The 16,091-nt window shown below is 47.9% G+C and overlaps 1 protein-coding gene across 1 annotated transcript in view; it reads right to left on the bottom strand.

The window, feature by feature from the left end:
- The window catches only part of C15H16orf96 (chromosome 15 C16orf96 homolog), a 59,107-nt gene that overhangs the window by 41,831 nt on the left and 1,185 nt on the right, over window positions 1-16,091 (bottom strand). Inside the window, 2 exon segments of the mRNA XM_032606113.1 lie at window positions 954-2,657; window positions 10,511-10,663. Of these exon segments, the coding sequence (XP_032462004.1) occupies window positions 954-1,370 (417 nt within the window). The 5' untranslated portion in view covers window positions 1,371-2,657; window positions 10,511-10,663.

The following is a 16,091-nucleotide window of genomic DNA, read 5'->3' as shown; positions in this document are numbered from 1 at the left end:
TCTTACTTCACTCTGTATGAGAGTCTAGGTCCATCCACATCTCTACAAATGACCCAATTTTGTTCCTTTTTATGGATGAGTAATATTCCATTGTATATAGGTACAACATCTTCTTTATCCATTCACCTGTCGATGGGCATTTAGGTTGCTTCCACATCCTGGCTATTGTAAATAGTGCTGCAGTGAACATTGGTGTGCATGTGCCTTTTTGAATTATGGTTTTCTCAGGGTATATGCCCAGTAGTGGGATTGCTGGGTCATATGGTAGTTCTATTTTCTGAGTGTCAGTTTCCTCACCTACAGGTCCTCAATTATTTTTTTTTCATTGAGGTGAGATTCACATAACATACCATTTGAGGGCTTCCCTGGTGGTGCAGTGGTTGAGAGTCCGCCTGCTGATGCAGGGGACACGGGTTCGTGCCCCAGTCTGGGAAGATCCCACATGCCGTGGAGCGGCTAGGCCCGTGAGCCATGGCCGCTAAGCCTGCGCGTCCAGAGCCGGTGCTCCGCAACGGGAGAGGCCGCAACAGTGAGAGGCCCACGTACCGCAAAAACAAAAAAATACCATTTGAAAGTGTATAGTTCAGTAGCATTTACTGCTTTAATAGTGTTGTTCTCTATTTAGTTCTAAAACCTCATCACCACCCCAAAAGGAAACCCTGTAACCACTAAGCAGTCCTTCCCCATTTCCTCTCCCTCCAGCCCCTGGCAACCACCCATCTGCTTTCTGTCTCTACGAATGTGCCCACTCTGGACATTTCACACAGTGTATGGGCTTCTTTCCTCTACACTGATGAAGGATGGAAACTTGGAGCTTCGGTTCTGCCTGAGTCCAAAGCCAAATTCCTCTCCTGGTTAAGGGCAGGGCCCTTCATCAGGGGCACCAGGTAGGGGTGAACAGCCTGGCAGGAGAGCCAAGGGGGACGGCAGCTTCTGGAGTCCAGGCGGCTTACCTTGGCCATGGCTTCCTCGTTGCCCTCCAATATCCGGAGCTTTATCAGGTTCCATAAGTCCTGGGCACGCTGGCCAGTGCCCTGGCTGCCCTCCAGCAGCTGGGAGGTGGAGGGCAGTTCCTGCAGCACGGCCAGCTGGTTCTCCATCTTGTCCACATGGCTCACCAGGTGGTCGAAGATGTTGCCGAGCCTCTTCATGGCGTTAAGGATGGGCTGGGCGTCTCCTTCCCGGGGCATGAACATGGCTGGCGAGGTGTGGAGGAAGTCCTCATCCACCGAGAGGACCTTCTCAAGGTCAGCCATGTGGATGTGCTCCAGGATACCCTGGAGTAGGAGGTGCAGGGCCTTGAAGTTCACCACCCTGCACTGTGGGATGGCGATGTTGACCAGCTCTGAGAACGTGAGCGAGAAGCTCATTCTGCCGGGGTTAGGGGCCGGCTGGGCTGGCCTTCTGGGAGTCCATGGGGACAAACGGTGGCTTTCAGTGGACCCGCAAGCTGTACGGACAGGTCCTCAGGGGCCCGGGGAGGCTGCAAGTCACAGTGGTCAGGGAGAAAATGGCCTCTGTCCCTGCTGGAGCTCAGATGAGTTTCCGGTTGCTAGGACACCAGAGAACGTGGGCGAGCGGGCAAGCTTCTGAGAGCCTGGGGTGGGCAGAGCAGCTGCCCAGTTAATTGTTGAGGAATGTTCCAACAGACCAAGAGGCCGCCTTTTAATTCAAGCCCTTCAGTTTTGTAAGACCAATGACCCCTTCCAAGAAGCGTGCAGGGGGCGTCATGGAGAGGCAGCTCGCTCCTCGGAAGCCTCCAGAATCAGGACAGAAGACAGGGTTCTCGGAGTTAGGAAACCCCAGCTTCCCATAATGGAAGCCCAATGAACCTGGCGGATGTAAATTTGCTAGCGGATCCCAAAGCCCTGAATTTCTCCTTGTCTAACCAACAGGAATTTGTATTGGAACAGACACTTCTTGCAGCATCAGTATAAATACCACGGGTCAAGTACACAGCTCATAACTGGCCTCCAAAAAAAAGTCAATGGGGTCAAGTACACAGCTCATGACTGGCCTCCAAAAAAAAGTCAATGGGGTCTCTAGGGAAAGATGAGCCCGACTCTGGGGCGGTTTTCAGGGCCTGGGTTTGGTAGTCGAGGTCTCTGTCTTCAGGATCTGGTACCACAACCAACAGCCAGTTTTGTTTGACATCTGCCTGTGTTGTGGTGGCTGATGTCTGCTGTCCAGAGCCTTAAGTGCAGCAACTGCCCCATGAGAGGACTGGACAGCTCACATGCACAAAAGTGGGAGGTCTAATCACACACAGTCCAGCTACAAACCTCCTGACCTGCATGCTTTGTCAAGGGCAGAGTTCTGGGTATCGAAATGAGCGGCCTGAGGGCTGACCTCGTCTGCCCTCAGCTAGAAGGGGCACGGGGGAGGAGAGAGGCAGTGTGGATGGGAAACTGGCCCAGCTGGGGGGGCCTTGGTCCACTTCAGTGAAGGTGACTTCCCAGAAGCCCCAACCGACAGGGCCGCTCTGCCTGTGATGGGCTCAAGACCAAACAAGGCCAGTAACAGTCATGTCTGAACTCAGACAAGAACAGAACGTCATCCAAACTACAAATATGACCATGTGGCCCCCGTCCTGGCTGAGCCAAGTGACTGATGCTTCTCGACCAGCTAGACCGTTAGCTTTGCTTCATTCCTCCGGCCTTCGAGATAAGACTGGTTAAAATACCATAGAACTACCCCTGCTTCCTGACAGCACCAACCCAGAATGCCCCCCACATCGCCTGACAAGGGCCAAATCCCAGAACAAGTCCTTCTACCTTAACCCTCTTGTGAGATGTCCCTGGGATCCCCACTGCGTTGTTAGACTAAAATTTCCTTTTTCTTTTTCTTTTGGTGTACTGTGTGGCTTACTGGATCTCAGTTCCCTGACCAGGGACTAAACCCAGGCCCTGGCAGTGAAAGCACCGAATCCTAACCACTAGACCACCAGGGAACTCCCCATAGACTAAAATTTCAACTGCTACCTTGACATCTTTGGGTCTCACAGGCCCTCTTGGTTTCCCCTGCTCTTGTCAGAGGTGCCCCCCACCCAGCAGGGAAGGCCCCCCACCCTGCTAGTTCCCCCAACAGCCAGACCAGCTGCACTCCACTCCGTCCTCATCCTGAGGGGCTTCGGTTCCCGGCCAGCCTGTGAAATTATTCAAGCAAGTCCATCATATCCTCCTGTGGGAACCAGGGGAGACCCCCACCCCCATTACTACAAAGACTGCACCCACAGCCCTTGCTGGTTCCCTCTGCTTCCTAACTCCAAGAACTCTGTCTTCTGTCCTGATTCTAGAGGCTTCCACCAGGTGGCCCTCAGTGTCCTCTTCCCCCAGCTGTGAGTATATGCGTGGATCTCATCTGTCCAGGGCCAGGTGTGGTACTATTGAGGGTGGGGTCCCTTCCTACCAAGGGGTGAGCGAGAGGTGATCAGAACAGACACGCTGTATGTTCTCCCTTATGGCAACAAGTCCATGAGGCCAACTTTGCTCAACTACAGCTGGGTTCCTGGTGGTCTCGGCTGGAAGGACAAGACCTTAGAGAAAACCTTCAGTGGCTGGAGCTTTTTGGACTTCCGACCGGCAGACTGGGGACTGTGGCACTGTATTATTATGGAACCAGAAGCAAGACCTGCCCAGGTGGGTGAGGGAAGGTAAGGGGGGGGTGAGTGAAATGGGTTGCTTAGTGTAGCAGCAAGGCTGGAGGGGAGAGCATGGGGCCAGACTACACGCCCCACAGGCCTTACAAAGAAATGTGAGAGACAGAATCTGAAGCAATTCTCAGTCACTGGGGGCTAGGCTGGGCAAGCTGGTGTAATGACAAAGTGGCTCTTTGTCATTTTGCGGGGGATGCCTGGCATATGAAACCATTCCTGTGTCTGGGGAAGTCTCCACTGTAGGAGTCCTGGTGGGCAGTGGAGTGTTACTAGGCCCCAGCTTACTCTGAGGCTAGGACACCAGCATTTAGGGAAACGTCACAGTCGGTGCTGGCAGCTCCTGCAATCTCAAAGAAACTCACCTCACAGAGCCCAATCTAGTCTCAGACCTTCAAGATAAGGGCTGCAAGCCCACCACAGAGATGCTGATATACTTCTCAGAACCCGGCACTGGACCTGACACTGATTCTTCATTCTCTCCTTCAACCAATATTTATTGAGCACCTACTGTGTGCCAGATGCTGCTCTTAATCATGGAGGAGACCTCAGTGAGGCCTGAGGAGGTCTCTGATCTCACAGAGCGTACAGGTTAGTGGGGGAGATGGACACTTATTTTACAACAAAGAAATAACTTCAGGTAGTGAAAAGAGTTATAAACATAATAAAACAGGGCAGGGAATACCCTGGTGGTCCAGTGGTTAGGACTTGGCACTTTCACTAATATGGCCTGGGTTTAATCCCTGGTCGGAGAACTAAGATCCCACAAGATGCACAGCACAGCCAAAAAAAAAATTTTTTTCAATTAAAAAAAAAAGGGACTTCCCTGGTGGCGCAGTGGTTGAGAATCCGCCTGCAAACGCAGGGGACATGGGTTCGAGCCCTGGTCTGGGAAGATCCCACATGCCGCGGAGCACCTAAGCCTGTGCGCCACAACTACTGAGCCTGTGCTCTAGAGCCCGCGAGCCACAACTACTGAGCCCACGTGCCACAACTACTGAAGCTCACGCGCCTAGAGCCTGAGCTCTGCAACAAGAGAAGCCACCGCAATGAGAAACCCATGCACCACAACGAAGAGTAGCCCCCGCTCACCGCAACTAGAGAAAGCCTGCTTGCAGCAATGAAGACCCAACAACAAAGACCCAGTGCAGCCAAAAACAAACAAATAAATAACTAAATCTATAAAAATACAATAAAAGAGGGAAAAATGAGAGTGGGGGATGGGCATTAGTAGGCTTATTGGAGTAGCCAGCCTCCAACATATACTCCAAAGATAGCCCCTGGGATTCACACCCAGTGGTCTCCCCAAGCACTGTACCAGCTAACCTGGTCCTGGTCCCACCAGCCTGCATCTTGTACACACATGCATTTGCTCATTTCACATTGCAGAATGGCAAGACCTGGGAAAGCCGTGTATGTTACAGGTGATTTGATGCTGCTAAATCGAAACACTGATGATGAAAATGCAAAAAAAAGTCAATGTGTTAGACTTGAAAGGATCCATAAACTTTAAAAATTGTGTCGTTGGGCTTCCCTGGTGGCGCAGTGGTTGAGAGTCCGCCTGCCGATGCAGGGGACACGGGTTCGTGCCCCGGTCTGGGAAGATCCCACATGCCGCGGAGCGGCTGGGCCCGTGAGCCATGGCTGCTGAGCCTGCGCGTCCGGAGCCTGTCCTCCGCAACGGGAGAGGCCACAACAGTGAGAGGCCCGCGTAACGCATAAAAAAAAAAAAAAAAAAATTGTGTCGTTCACCATAAAACTAGAAGAGAATGTAGGCAAAACGCTCTCTGGCATAAACTGTAGCAATGTTTTCTTAGGTCAGTCTCCCAAGGCAATAGAAATAAGAAAAATAAACAAATGGAACCTAATCAAATTTACAAGCTTTTGGAAAGCAAAGGAAACCATAAACAAAACAAAAAGACAACCTATGGACTGGGAGAAAATATTTGCAAATGATGCAACTGACAAGGGCTTATACAAAATATACAAACAGTTCCTACAACTCAAGAACATAAAACAAACAACCCCATCGAAAAATGGGCAGAAGACCTAAATAGATATTTCTCCAAAGAAAACACACAGACGGCCAATAGGCACATGAAAAGATGCTCAACATTGCTAATTATTAGAGAAATGCAAATCAAAACTACAGTGAGGTACCACCTCACACCAGTCAGAATGGTTATCATCAAAAAGTCTACAAATAATAAATGCTGGAGAGGGTGTGGAGAAAAGAGAACTCTCCTACACTGCTGGTGGGAATGTACATTGGTGTAGCCACTATGGAAACCAGCATGGAGGTTCCTCAAAAAACTAAAAAAAGAGTTGCCATATGATCCAGCAATCCCACTCCTAGGCATACATCCAGACAAAACTCTAATTCGAAAAGATACATGCACCCCTGTGTTCACAGTAGCACTATTTACAATAGCCAAGACATGGAAACAACCTACATGTCCATGGACAGAGGAATGGGTAAAGAAGATGTAGTCTATATATACAATGGAATACTACTCAGCCATAAAAAAGAATGAAATAATGCCATTTGCATCAACGTGGATGGACCTAGAGACTATCACACTAGGTGAAGTAAGTCAGAAAGAGAAAGACAAATACTATATGATATCACTTATATGTGGAATGTAAAATATGACACAAATTAACTTATCTACAAAACAGAAACAGACTCACAGATATAGAGAACTTGTGGTTGCCAAGGGGGGGGTGGGGGAGGGAAGGACTGGGAGTTTTGGATTAGCAGATGCAAACTATTATATATAGGATATATAGCACAGGGAACTATATTCAATATCCTGTGATTATCGATAATGCAAAAGAATATGAAAAAGAATATATATATGTATGTGTAACTGAACACTTTGCTGTACAGCAGAAATTAACACAACATCGTAAATCAACTATACTTCAAAAAATTTTTTTTAAATTGTGCCACTTTAGGTCTTAAAATAAAATGTATGTTATAAAAATGAAAGACCCAAAGAGCTGGCTGCTTGTATGGAAGAGGTCACCTCACAGGGTTTTCCCAGCTTCCTGGAGGGTCTGCTGTCGCTGGGGAGGGACCCTGCCCTTAGGTCAGCAGAGAGCAGCTGTGAGCTGGCACCACTCAGTTCTGATGGCAGAACCCTAATTTAGACAATTTCAGGACAAACTTGTCACTGGGAACTTCTTTGAATGGCTGGTCAGAGCCAGAAGCCAATTAACATGATTGGAAACAAGCAGTAGCATTTTTTTTCCTCCCAAATAAATTGAGGTCAACGATCAAATCAGTTCTGTAAAGTGCCATTCTTCTGCTTCACCCAGACAAACCATTTTTCTCGCTGGATAAGTAGCTAAGAATGATAACCAGGCAACCTTTCCTCTCTTGCTCTGGGAAGAACTGAGAGGTGGAAGGCTCAGGCAGCTGGTGGAGGATTAGAGCTTGTGGTGAATGTCTGCACTTTCTGGCTGCCCAGTATCTGGATTTTCTGCTCATCCAGGGTGGGGGTAGAGGTGAGGGATCTCACAGCAGGTGCAGGCGACCTGTCCACTCCTCAGAAGCTGAAGGTCTGGGAGTTCCTTGGTGGGCTAGTGGTTAGGATTTGGGCTGTCACTGCCGTGGCCCAGGTTCAATTCCTGGATGGAGAACTGAGAAGATCCCGCAAGCCACACGGTATGGCCAAAAAAAAAAAAAAAAGAACAAGAAGAAGCTGAAGATCCCACCCTCCCCATCAAGGACTCGTTTGTAGTTAGATGTGAAAATTCAACAAGGCAACTGCTGTCCCTGGTTCTGAATTTTGAGACCGATATTTTTAAAAACCTGTTTCAACACGTCAGCTCTGGACTAACCCACAGGAAGCTGTGGGGCTGTGGGGTAAGCATTAGTCTGGGATGGTCTATGGAATTGCAGTGACTCAGCCCCTTCTTACCATGTTGGGCAAGATACCTGATCTTAGGGAGGCTACTTACCTCCCTGAGCCTCAGCTTTCTCATCCCATCCTTATCTCACTAGGATGAAGGGCAGATGGAAAGGGAAGGGAATTTTCAGGACGAGAGCAGTGCAGTTGAAGGTCCAGTGACTAGATCACTGGGTAATGGCGCACTAAACTTCCCTGCCAGGCTGTCTGGGGTGGCATCTTGGCCAGGCCCAGCTTCCTGGTTCCCATCCAAGCTAGGTTTCCCAGCCAGGAACATAATTCTGTGAGCTACTGTGACCTTCCAATCAAGCCTTTTTCTGCTCAGGTAACCTGAGTCAGTTTCTGTTGCTTGCACCCAAGAACCTCCAACCAGTCCGAAATGCTCATTTGTGAGGCTGGCTAAACGAAAGGAAAATGCAAACAGAACCCTTACAAGTGCTAAGGGGCAGCTGGGTGTTCTGGGGAGGCTACAGCCAATTAGAGCCTGCATTTGTTGGGTTCCCTGATGCCCACCTCTCAGGAGAGTGTGTCCAGGTGGGAGTAGGAGCTGCAGGGCCCACATTTCTCCAGGGGGAGGGATAAAATATAAGTTTACATTGTACTGGGACCCGGACAAGGCACTGTCCAGCTCCCTTAAAAAGACCTCAGACCACAGGTTTCCAGGGACTCGTGAGAGATGCCCAGGGATCTTCCAGATGCCTTGCTCCCAGCAATCACCCACATCACAACCTTCATCAGTCCCTACTGACTTTTCTTCCTAAATATCTCCAAATTCCATCTACTTCCCTCCTTGTCCACGGCCAGCCCTGCAGCCCCGTGCTTAGGACAAAGACCAAAGCACTTGACGTGGTCTACAGGGTGCATGGCTGGATACCTCCTCACCTCTTTTTTCTTTTTTTTATTTATTATTTTGTTTTTAGCTGCATTGGGTCTTTGTTGCTGTGCATGGGCTTTCCCTAGTTGCAGCGAGTGGGGGCTACTCTTCATTGCAGTGCACAGGCTTCTCATTGCGGTGGCTTCTTTTGTTGTGGAGCACGGGCTCTAGGTACGTGGATTTCAGTTGTTGTAGCATGCAGGCTCAGTAGTTGTGGCACACAGGCTTAGTTGCTCCGCAGCATGTGGGATCTTCCCGGACCAGGGCTCAAACGTGTATCCCCTGCACTGGCAGGTGGATTCTTAACCACTGCGCCACCAGGGAAGTCCCTAATGTTTTTTTTTTTTTTAAGTATATTTGGGAAGTTTTCAGGCATTATTTCTTTGACTATCTTTCCTGTTCCCTTCTCTCTCTCCTCTCCTTCTGATACTTCCATTACATGTACGTTGGTGCACATTTCTCTGAGGCTCTGTTCAATTTTCATTTTATTTTCTATTTTTCAGATTGTATAGATACAAATCTCTATCGATCTAGCTTCAAGCTCACTAGTTCTTTCTTCTGCCAGTTCAAAGCACTTCTGTTTTATAGATGAGGAAAAGAGGATCAGAAAACTTAATTTACTAAAGGTCACACATAGCTAATAAGTGGCAGGGCCAGGACTTGAATCTAAGATCTCAGCTCTCATCCTGCCAATCACTTATTCAATCATTCATTCAATCACTTCTTTCAATAAATAATATTTACTGAAAGTCAACTATGTGCCAGAAACTATTCCCAGGGCTGGAGAACACCAAAAAGACAAGATTCCTGCCCTCATGAAGACAGCAATAAGTAAACAGATAAATAAGGTAATAGATGATGTATGTGCTATGAAGAAAGTGAAGCAGGCAATGAGATAATGGGGGTAGGTGCTCAGGGAAGCCTGTTTGCAGAGGTGACATCTGAGCTGAGACCTGAAGAGAGGGAGTTCCTGGGGTTCCTTTGACAGAGACCTTTCTCCTCCTCTGTGTCTCTGTCCCCAGAACACACAGCCCAGCACATAGGAAGGACTCAGTAAATGTTTGCTAAACTGGATGACAGGTGCAAAGGAGTTGTTAACTCTCATGGGCCATATTAATGATAGAGAAATGTTAACATTGAAATCGTTCATGTTTCCATTTAGAATCATTCAGCATTTAGATTTGAAGGTTTGGTAATACCAAGTGTTGGCAAGGATGCGACTACAGAACTCTCATATGCTTTGGTGGAGTGTGAGTTGGCAGAAGCACACTGGGAAACTTTGTGGCACAGTCTACAAAACTGAACATAGGAGCACCCTGTGACCCAGCCACTCCACCCCTTGGAGGGCACCTGACAGAAATATGCTCATGCCATACACCAGAAAGTCTGTGACAGCAATATCAGAATAGCTAAAAATTCCTACCTGGGAATTACCCAGATGCCCATGAACAGCAAAACAGACAAACTGTGGTCTGTTCACAAAATGGACTATCACATGACAATGAGAATGAACACTGACAACTATATACAACAATGTGGATTCCTTTCTTTTTTAAAATTAAAAAATTTTTTTTAATTTTTTAGGCTGTGCCACGCAACATGTGGGATCTTAGTTCCCTGACCAGGGATCGAACCCATGCCCCCTGCATTGGGAGCGCAGAGCCTTAACCACTGGACAGCTAGGGAAGTCCCTGGATGACTTTTGTAGGTGTAAGACTGAGCCAAAGAAGTCATATACAAAAGAACTCATACTATATGGTTCCATTTCTGTAAAAACTACAAAAAGGGAGAAAACTAATCTTTGTTGCTAGACGTCAGGAGCGTGGTGACCCCGGGGTGACCTCATGCTTGGAAGGGAGCGTGAGGCAGGTTGCTGGGAGGTGGGTACAACAGTGTTCGGTTTGTGAAAATGCATCATGCTGTAGCTGCTCTTTTCTGTGTCAAAGGTCTGAGAATCTGCAACAATTCAAACAAATCAATCATCCAATCATGTGGATTCTGCAGGGGTGGCAGGCTCCCCTCCTGTCCTGTGCAACGTGAGGGCCTGAGTCTGACAGCTTCCTCTCTTACCTCGTTCGTGCTGGCTAGCACCGCCTCTGGAGAGCAGTGTGGGTGATGAGGAATCAGTCCAGGGTCACAGGAGCTGGGTCTGCTGGCCGCTGGCTCTGCAACTCCTAGCACATTACCTCTCTGCTCAGCTTTAGGTAAATGCACACAGGCTCCCTGTGGGAATGCAGAGAGGGGTGAGTGTAAAGAGCTTAGCATGGCACCTGGCACAAAGCAAGTGCTCAGTGATGTTAGCTGCATCTCCCCAAATGATCACAAGGTTGTGTTTGAGGCTTTCAAGCCAGTAACGCATCAGCCTGGTGGGTGGAAGGGGGTTGAGGACACAGAGGACTGTGGGAGGAGAGCAGCACCCAGAGGGGCTCAGGCTCTGCTCCAATGGGCAGAACCCTTTAGTTACCTGGAGTGTTGCATTACAGAGCTGTACACGTTATGCTCCAACTGGCTCCAACTGGCTCCAGCTTGTAATAGAAGACACAAAAACAGGCAAAACAAATCTATTCGTAGAAGTCGGGCTAGTGGCTTCCTCGTGGGGGGACAGTGAGTGGAAGGGGGCACAGAGGAGGTTGCTGGGGAGAGGAGGTCTCACTCTGTGTCTTGACCTGGTGCATTAACGAGTGAGGTTCATGAAAATGCATCAAACTCAACACTTAAGACATGCACTTTTCCTTTGGGTCTCAATGTAAGAATCAGGCCCAATTTTAGCTCTGGCCTGACAGAACTAAACAAAGAAGGTTGAATATTACCCCGGCCCCCATGTTCTGTAACTCAGGCTCCAAGTCAGGAAGGAAAGGTCAGCGGGGAGGCCACCTCCACATGTGCGCCATCGTTTTGCCAGCAGATGGCACTGGTTTAGAGAGGATGGAGGAGTTCTGACTTTTCCCACTCTGGGCCATTTTCTGCACAACCTGGGAGGCAAACGGTTGGATGAAAGTTGTTGGGAATCCAGTGGGCCAGCTCCACTGAAGGCCAACATGTGTTCATCCAGCGGCAGGAGGATGATCTAGTGGCAGGGGCCCAAAGGCACCCGTCACCAAAGGCATGCTGGGCCTGAGGTGCTCCAGCTGGCCCAGTTAGGGTCAAATCTGCACTGAAAATAAAGGGCGGCTGGCTTTGCAGTTCACGTCGGTGGGCAGAGGAGAAGGCAGGTGACACGGAAGGAGCCGTGGGTGTGTGTTCATGAGGATGGAGGTGTCTGCAGAAAGTGAATGCTCCCCAGGAAAAGGTGAGACAAGCAGTTATCCTGCAGGATGGCCAATGACTCCTGCCACCTCCTGGGATGGCTGGTCATGGGCTCCTGGTCTCACATACGCCCCTATGGATTCTATAGCAAATAACACGGAAAACATCTCTCTGCACAGAGGGGGTGGGGGCTTGCCTTTATTTTGTTGTTTCATTATGTGTCTGAATTCTTCTGAGTTGCTTTGGGTAGTATCTTTCTATCTCTCTCTCTCTCTCTCTCTGGTAACTGCTTTAAGGTATAATTCACATTCACCCATTTAAGTGTACAATTCAATGGCTTTCAGTACACCCACAGAGTTGCGCAACCACTGTGACACCCCCCAAGATAAAACCTGTACCCATTAGCAGTCACCTCCACTTCCCCTGAACTCTCCCAGCCCTAGGCAATTGCTAATCTTTCCGTCTCTACAGATCTGCCTATTCTGAACATTTTACATAAACGGAATCATAAAATACATGATATTATGCAATAATATTTTGCATATATTGGGTCCTGTGTGATTGACTTCTTTCAACTCGCACGATGTTTTCAAGGTTTATCCATGTTGTAGTCTGCATCAGAATTTCAGTCCTTTTTATGGCCGAATAATAATGCATTGTATGAACACAACACATTCTGTTGATCTACTTATTAGTTGATGGGTTGTTTCCACTCTCTTGGCTATAGTGAATGTGAACATTCATGCTATGAATATGAACAAATGCTGTGGACATCAGTGTATGTGTTTCTGTGTGGACATATGTTTTCATTTCTCTTGGGTATATTCTTAGGAGTAGAATTGCTAGTGATCCCATGTTTCATCTTTTGATGAACATTTGCCTTTGTTTTTAGTTATTTTTAAAAATATTTATTTATTTTTGGCTGCGTCGGGTCTTAGTTGTGGCATGCGGGATCTTTTCGTTGCAGCACAAGGGCTTCTCTCTAGTTGTGGCATGGGGGCTCTCTAGTTGTGGCACACGGGCTCAGTAGATGTGGCGCACAGGTTTAGTTGTCCCGCAGCATGTGGGATCTTAGTTCCCCAACCAGGGATCGAACCCTTGTCCCCTGCATTGGAAGGCGGATTCTTAACCACTGGACTACCAGGGAAGTCCTACCCTTAGTTTTAAGTGCAAATACAACTCAATCATCTCATTTATTCCTTGATTTCTTTAACAGCAAGTGGTAGATGGCAATTCCATTTTTGTTAAGTGAGGGAACTGAGGCCCAGAGCATTGAAAGGATAGCAAATAGTAACAGCTACTATTTGTATCGAGTGTCAGTAAGTGCCAAGATCCGTGCAAAGTGACCTAACTGCAGTAAGCCAATCCATCCTCACAACAGCCCCCTGAAGCTGGTCTTTTTTTTTTTTTTTTGGCCATGCCACACGGCTTGCAGCATCTTAATTCCCTGACAAGGGATTGAACCTGGGCCACAGCAGTGAAAGCGCCAAGTCCTAACCACTGGACTGCCAGGGAATTCCCGAAGCTGGTTTTATATTTAATCTCATTTTGTGGTTAGAAAAACTTAGTACTTTGAGGACTTCCCTGGTGGCGCAGTGGTTAAGAATCCCCCTGCTAATGCAGCGGACACAGGTTCAAGCCCTGGTCCGGGAAGATCCCACATGCCACGGAGCAACTAAGCCCGTGCACCACAACTAAGCCTGCGCTCCAGAGCCTGTAAGCCACAACTACTGAGCCTGTGTGCCACAACTACTGAAGCCCGTGCACCCTAGGGTCCATGCTCCGCAACAAAAGAAGCCACCGCAATAAGAAGCCTGTGCACCGCAACGAAGAGTAGCCCCCGCTTGCTGCAACTAGAGAAAGCCCGCGCACAGCAACGAAGACCCAACACAGCCAAAAATAAAGAAAGAAAAACTTAGTACTTTGAACAAGGCCACACAGTGGTATAGTCCAAGACTTGAACCCAGTTCGATCTTACTAAATTGTAGGTTCTCACTGGTGCTCAATCCCTCTGCCATTTCATGGACTCTGGAGGGTCAGCAAATCCCCACCAGCCTCTGGCATAGTAAGATTTGCCTGTTCTTTTCTACTGCACAGAACACTCTGGACCACCCTTTGCCCTCCCTCCTCTCTGACCCTTCTCAGTCTCCACAGGGCTTTCTTCTCCATCCATCCTAGGGTCCTTTCCCTTCCTAATGGGTCTTTCTGTCTCTGGTTTCCACCCCTTCCCCGCTGCCAGAATGATCTGTCTAAAGCACAGATCTGATCACATCACTTAGCTTAAAATTCTCACTATTCCCCATTACTACTGAACAGGGTAAGTTCTACATTCCATATATTGGTCTATAAGACCCTCTTGTTTCCTTACCCACCACCCTCACATTTCATACCCTACACTCCAGCCATAAAGAACTGCTTGCATTTCCCCAGAGATGCTCGGCATCATTTCTCTGGGACTTCGCATAAGCAGTTCTCACTGATAGGAGTGCCCTTCCCTACTTCTTCCACCTGGGGATCTCCTACACATCCTTCAAGTCCCAACTTCAATGTCTATCTCCTCTCTGAAGCTTTCCCTATCTGGGTGCTCCCTCCCTGACCTCTCAAAGCACTTTGTCTTGCGGTCTTCAACACAAGCTGTTACATTAGTCTCCGTAGCTGGAGTGTGCACTTCAAGAACAGAGATGGGGCTTTATTACATTCTGTATATTTCCAGGCCTACAACAAGATCTTGCTTGGTTGAATGAGTAAATGGATAAATGTTCAATATCTGCACTGTCTCATATAATAGCTACAAGACACATGTGGCTCTTGAGCCCATGAGATGTAGCTGAACCAAACTGAGATGTGCTGTAAGTATAAAATACACACTGGATTTCGAAGACTTGGTGTGGGAAAAATAAGAATGTAAAATATCTCATTGATAATTTTTTATACTGATTAAATATTGAAACAATAATGTTTTGCATATATTGGGTTAATTAGTACAAATCAATCTCACCTGTTTCTTTTTACTTTTTTAATATGATTAGTAGAAACTTTAAAAACTGCATGTGCGCTGGTTTCCCAGCTTCCTAATTGCTTCTCTTGGTCTAAACCACGTTCCACACAGCAATCAGAATGATTCTTTAAAATGTCAGTCGAGGGCTTCCCTGGTGGCACAGTGGTTGAGAGTCCGCCTGCCGATGCAGGGGACACGGGTTCGTGCTCCGGTCTGGGAAGATCCCACATGCCGCGGGGCGGCTTGGCCCGTGAGCCATGGCCACTGAGCCTGCGTGTCCGGAGCCTGTGCTCCGCAACGGGAGAGGCCACAACAGTGAGAGGCCCGCGTACCAAAAAAAAAAAAAAAAAAAGGTCAATCGAGAGACTGCCCTGCTGGCGCAGTGGTTGGGAGTCCGCCTGCTAATACATGGGACACGGGTTCAAGCCCTGGTCCAGGAAGATCCCACATGCCACGGAGCGACTAAGCCCGTGTGCCACAACTACTTTGCCTGTGCTCTAGAGCCCGCGAGCCACAACTGCTGAAGCCCACACGCCTGGGGGCTGTGCTCCGCAACAAGAGAAGCCATCGCAGTGAGAAGCCCCTGCACCGCATAAAATCGAATCATACGCAGTTGAGTCCCATTATTAGTGGTATATATGTTCTATAAAGTCGCTGCAACTTCTCAGCCATAAAAAAGAATGAAATATTGCCATTTGCAGCAACATGGATGGACCTAGAGATTGTCATATTAAATGAAGTAAGTTAGAAAGAGAAAAACAAATAGATGATATCACTTATATGTGGAATCTAAATTATGAAATAAATTGGGAACTCCCTGGCGGTCCAGGGGTTAGAACTCCGTGCTTTCACTGCCAAGGGCGTGGTTTCAATCACTGGCCAGGGAACTAAGATCCTGCAAGCCGCATGGCACGGCCAAAAATAAATAAATAACTAGTTAAAAAATAAAATAAAATATGACACAAATGAACTTACAAAGCAGAAATAGACTTACAGACATAGATAACTCAGACTCATGGTTACTAAAGGGTAAAGGAGTGGGGAGGATAAATTAGGAGCTTGGGATTAGCATATAAAAACTACTATATATATTGAATAAAACAGATAACAAGGTTCTATAGCACAGGGAACTATATTCAATATCTTGTAATAAACCATAATGGGAAAGAATATGAAAAAGAAAAAATATATATGTATAACTAAATCACTTTGTCGTACACCAGAAACAAACACAAGATTATAAATCAAGTACACTTCAATTAAAAAAAAAAAAGTTGTGGGTTTCCCCGGTGGCGCAGCGGTTGAGAGTCCGCCTGCCGATGCAGGGTACGCGGCTTCGTGCCCCGGTCCGGGAAGATTCCCACCTGCCGCGGAGCGGCTGGGCCCGTGAGCCATGGCCGCTGAGCC

This window comes from Phocoena sinus, chromosome 15, assembly GCF_008692025.1.
Source record: "Phocoena sinus isolate mPhoSin1 chromosome 15, mPhoSin1.pri, whole genome shotgun sequence".
Lineage (NCBI taxonomy): Eukaryota > Metazoa > Chordata > Mammalia > Artiodactyla > Phocoenidae > Phocoena > Phocoena sinus.
This window is presented reverse-complemented; position numbering and strand designations above follow the sequence as displayed.